Source organism: Schistocerca americana, chromosome 5, assembly GCF_021461395.2.
Source record: "Schistocerca americana isolate TAMUIC-IGC-003095 chromosome 5, iqSchAmer2.1, whole genome shotgun sequence".
Lineage (NCBI taxonomy): Eukaryota > Metazoa > Arthropoda > Insecta > Orthoptera > Acrididae > Schistocerca > Schistocerca americana.
The window spans coordinates 135,777,245-135,781,591 of record NC_060123.1 but is presented as its reverse complement, the minus strand read 5'-3'; the positions used below and the strand labels follow the sequence as shown (position 1 = coordinate 135,781,591).

At 36.5% G+C, this 4,347-nt stretch overlaps 1 protein-coding gene across 1 annotated transcript; it reads right to left on the bottom strand.

The window, feature by feature from the left end:
• Nucleotides 1-1,209: 1,209 nt before the first annotated feature.
• LOC124616741 (methylglutaconyl-CoA hydratase, mitochondrial) lies at nt 1,210-3,671 on the bottom strand. Its single transcript, XM_047145110.1, has one exon. It carries the CDS (start codon nt 3,511-3,513, stop codon nt 2,626-2,628), a length of 888 nt encoding a protein of 295 aa, XP_047001066.1. The 5' UTR covers nt 3,514-3,671; the 3' UTR covers nt 1,210-2,625.
• Nucleotides 3,672-4,347: the final 676 nt, after the last annotated feature.

Genomic DNA, 4,347 nt, shown 5'->3' with positions numbered 1-4,347 from the left:
CATTGGTAATGCTCATTCACTTTGGATGTAATATTGGATGTGAAATATTTAACGAATTCCGTGAGCAAATGTCAACAGCCTCAGGCAATCAGCAATTACTACATTTTACAAAATGAAAACTGATACTAACTTTAGATACAAACAATTAGATGAAATGAGTGCCAGAAATTGGTAATGTTAATCAGACCATACTTAGCTTCCAGTTTTTAGTAAGTATGTACTAAATCCATGAATTATTGTTATTTTACCAATGCTGGATAATATTCCGTATTCTGACTTTTTCCTGTATTTTGTACTGGTACATTCTGATTGATTTGGTTATACCACCTCACTCTATATATTGTATCTCCTGTCTATTGACTATTTATAAAACTATTGTAACATTGTACTTATAACTCCTGCATATAATTTTGTTTATACTTTATAATTTGACGTTGTTTGTTGCTTCTGTAAGCTTAACGACAATAAAATATTATTATTATTGATCTTTTCAACTTTAATAGCTGTTATACTTTTTCCACGATTTTGAAGGAGCTTCAAAATAATTGCCAAGTTTTCACTAACTAAATAACAGTGAGAACTAATCAATCAATAGATACAGTATTTAATTTCACATTAACAAACTGCACAGAGCAGCTAACTGTATTAAATATAAAACTATAAAAATTGCTTTATTTTACAATATACAAAAATGAGCAGATAACCAGAAAATGGAAAGCAGTCTCCACTGTGTGCACTTCCTTGAAACAAAAAATACAAGTCAACTACACTGTCAAAGGAGATCCCTGACTGACAAAAAATATTCCAAACAGCGACTTTTAAACAATTCCAAATAGACAGTTTTGCTATTTTTATTGACCTCAGATTAACAGCCTGCAGCTCTCAGACTAAGTATTCAATACAAAATACTTTTAACCAAAAGTTCAAGAAAAGTTTTAATATACCAAAAGAAGCACAATATGGATGTTACAACGAAGTTTAATACTCATTAATTGGTAGACTCAATGGGTGACAATATGGCATATACAAATAAAATTCTCCACTTATATGGTCACTTGGCGAAATGCGTGAAGTGTCAGCAGTGCGTGGAAATCCTGACACTGCACTGAGTCTCTGCTTCTCAAACCAAGGACAAGTGTGCGTGGCAATGTTTACAGTGGGTTTCAGTAATGGTTATTTAGTATGGTGGTGGGTGGGGTGGGTGGGGGCTTGGGGGGGGGGGGGGGAGGGGGGGTTGGCTGGTATCATTGTTTTCCTTCGACCTTTATAAGTCAAGTGAAATATTTGGTTCCAGATTTCTCGGACATTTTTGTCTGGTTTATTCTCGAGGTTTTCATATTTATTGTTTTTCGGTATTGTTGTTCTGGAATATTGACATTATTATGGTATATTTACCTAGTCCCTGCCCAAGACCCTATACTTTCACTCCATTAGTTTCATTTTATTGTTGAAGTGAAATATTTCGCATGTTTATATCTTTGTTTGTTGGTGTATCTAGACTTTGTGTTTGCCATATTGTATATACTGGGACAAGGGGTGTCCGCCATCTTGATGACGTCATGGGTCAAAGCAGACAGGTGGAATCAGACACTTCTGTATTGGCTCCGTCTCCACTCAAGATTCAATAACAGCATCTCTAACAGCGATGTGGGGAAAAAACCTATGAAGTTGCACAACAGTTCACAGCCGATGTTAAACTGTAACTCTCCTATAACAGGCAGATAAGCCTGTTGAAAGATGACAGGAAAGCAAAGGCACGTCAACTCCATAGAACCGTCCCTAGTATAGCACCACCGTGCTCAAATCATCCTTCAGGTCGACACCAGTCCCAGAATCTTTCATTAAAATGACAATATCCAATGAAGGCCCTAATGCCTGGCTCAACTACATAATTTGGACTAATGGAATTCTGTCCCGCTTAATAATGTACGACTTCACAGTATATAAACAGCTGATGGTGGACTGTGTAAACTTACATAAATACTTTGTTTTAAATAAATATAAAAACAAGAACTGATTGATTTAAAATAAGGAACAGCAGCGTTCTTTCTGTTCAAAGTAATTACTTTCTTGTACCTAACATAGAAAAGGGAAACTAGAATGAATTCCCAGAATTATCAGTATGAGTAAATTACAATTTAAAGAAATATTAGTTGTGGAAACGCATCTATGGTGTAAGCTAGATTGGAAATGTGAGTTTGTGAACTGGCAAAACCAATGTTTTTGAATAAAAAATAATTCTTTCTGAGAAAAGTGATTTGAAGGACTAAGAAAGGAAGGCAAGTACACTGAGACAATGCTTATAGTGAACACAGTGCACACGTCAGGATTTTTTTTGTTACCTCACAAACAAGAATTTCAAATTAAAAAATGCAGTAACAATAACAGATTGTGATTAAAGGAACTACTAACAGCTTTACCCGAAAACCTGAAACCATTTTACAAGAAGCTGTTTCAAACAAGCTTTACATATTTCATGAAAGAGTTTTCATCTGCGGTCAGTCACTATGTAATTGTAACATGAAACTGGACTATATCCTTTAATCTCCAAGTGGTTTGTAGTTCACTTTCGTTCTACAAATGACGAAGGGCTAAATAAGGATTTCTTCTTTCAATAATTCTATCTTAGCTGCCAGTAAATTTAGGAGGTCGTTTTTCTCTAAACGCTGCAAGTCCCTCAATTCTGTCTTTGGTTGATATAACCTGAGCATAGCAAGCTTCCTCAATGGTATAACCTGTGTTGATGTCTACGTCCATTGATTTATTAATTGCCTTTTTTGCCATTCTAATGCCAACCGGCGCATTAGGAAGTATACTTCTAGCAACTGCTAGTGACTTTTGATAGGCAGCATCGTTGTGTTCATTCTGTTCCACAACGTAGTTCACAATGCCTCTCTCGTAAGCTTCAACACCACTGATAGTTCGGGCGGTGAAAATTAATTCCTTTGCAAACGCAGGGCCAACGAGGCGAGGTAACTTCTGTGTTCCTCCTGCACCCGGAAGGATGCCAACTTTTGTCTCCACTAGCCCCATTTTGCACGTATTCGACGCAACTATAATGTCACAGCCTAAAGCCATCTCAAATCCTCCGCCAACAGCAAGACCATCAAGAGCTGCTATTACCGGCATCGGTAAACTTTCTGTAGATTTCACAATAAACCTAAGCCGATTAACAAATGGCAATACTTCATCTTCTTTCATTTCCAATCTTTCCTTAAGATCAGCACCAGCACAAAACACACCAGGCACCAAACTTCTTAATATCACTACACGAGCATCATCGAGATGTTTTAAATTCTCCAGTAAATCTGTTAGTTCCGAGACTATTGTCTTTCCTAACGCATTTCTTGCTTTCGGCCTGTTCAATCCAAGAACTATTATTCCGCTGTCATTTCCTTTTAATGAATCAACACAAACTTCACTTAAATTCGCTGATTTTAAAGCAGATGAATATGTTCTAACACTCAAGCTGCATTTAATCAAGTGTCTAATTAACGTTTTAGGTACAAGCATTGTAGCGTATTTGTGGCTTTCACGATGCACAACTTAAATCGCTATCACGGCACACACACAACACACACTGTATGTTTCAGTGAGAACTGCGCGACGTAATCAGTAATTCAAGGACGTTAGAATAACCTCCTTGCATATAATCACACACAGTCGATATCAACAATCAAAAGATGAAAACATCCGTTTTGGTGCATGGCGGAGATGACGAAAGATGAATTGTGGCGGCACATTTAAATGTTCACCGTGATCTTAGGTTTACAGGAACATTAAAAAAAAAAAAAAAAAAACCTTAGAGATGAGAAAATGAACAGATTTTGACACTCGGCCAGTTTCAAGAAACAATGATCGTCTTGCTTTTGTAAGGGGACTAGAAAAGTGGCTGGATGCATTGCAGTACAAGTTTTGGACCGACGTTGTTTTTCGTTTACATATTTACATTTTTTTACATATTGACATTGTTGTTGCTGTGACTATTACTTTCATCAAAATCGTAAGTCATCACTAATTGTGATTTTATTACAATGCACGATGAATTTAGAGCCGTGGGGGCTTATCTGCAGGTGATTGACAGCAGTTTAAAACTTTTATTTTTTAATACAGTGGCGTAATAATAATAGTAGTAGTAGTAGCAACAGCAGCAGTAGTAGTGCAGTAATAGCAGTAGTAGAATTAGAAGAAGAAGAGTGGAGATACTGGTATGTAGAAATTACATAGGATAGTAAATCTGCGGTAAAATATTTGAGGGTTTTAGGATGCGTTATAACGCCAAAGAAATGTGAATAAGATTCAAGTTACAAAAAAAGACTCAGAATGAAGGCAGGGTTCTACCTTTCA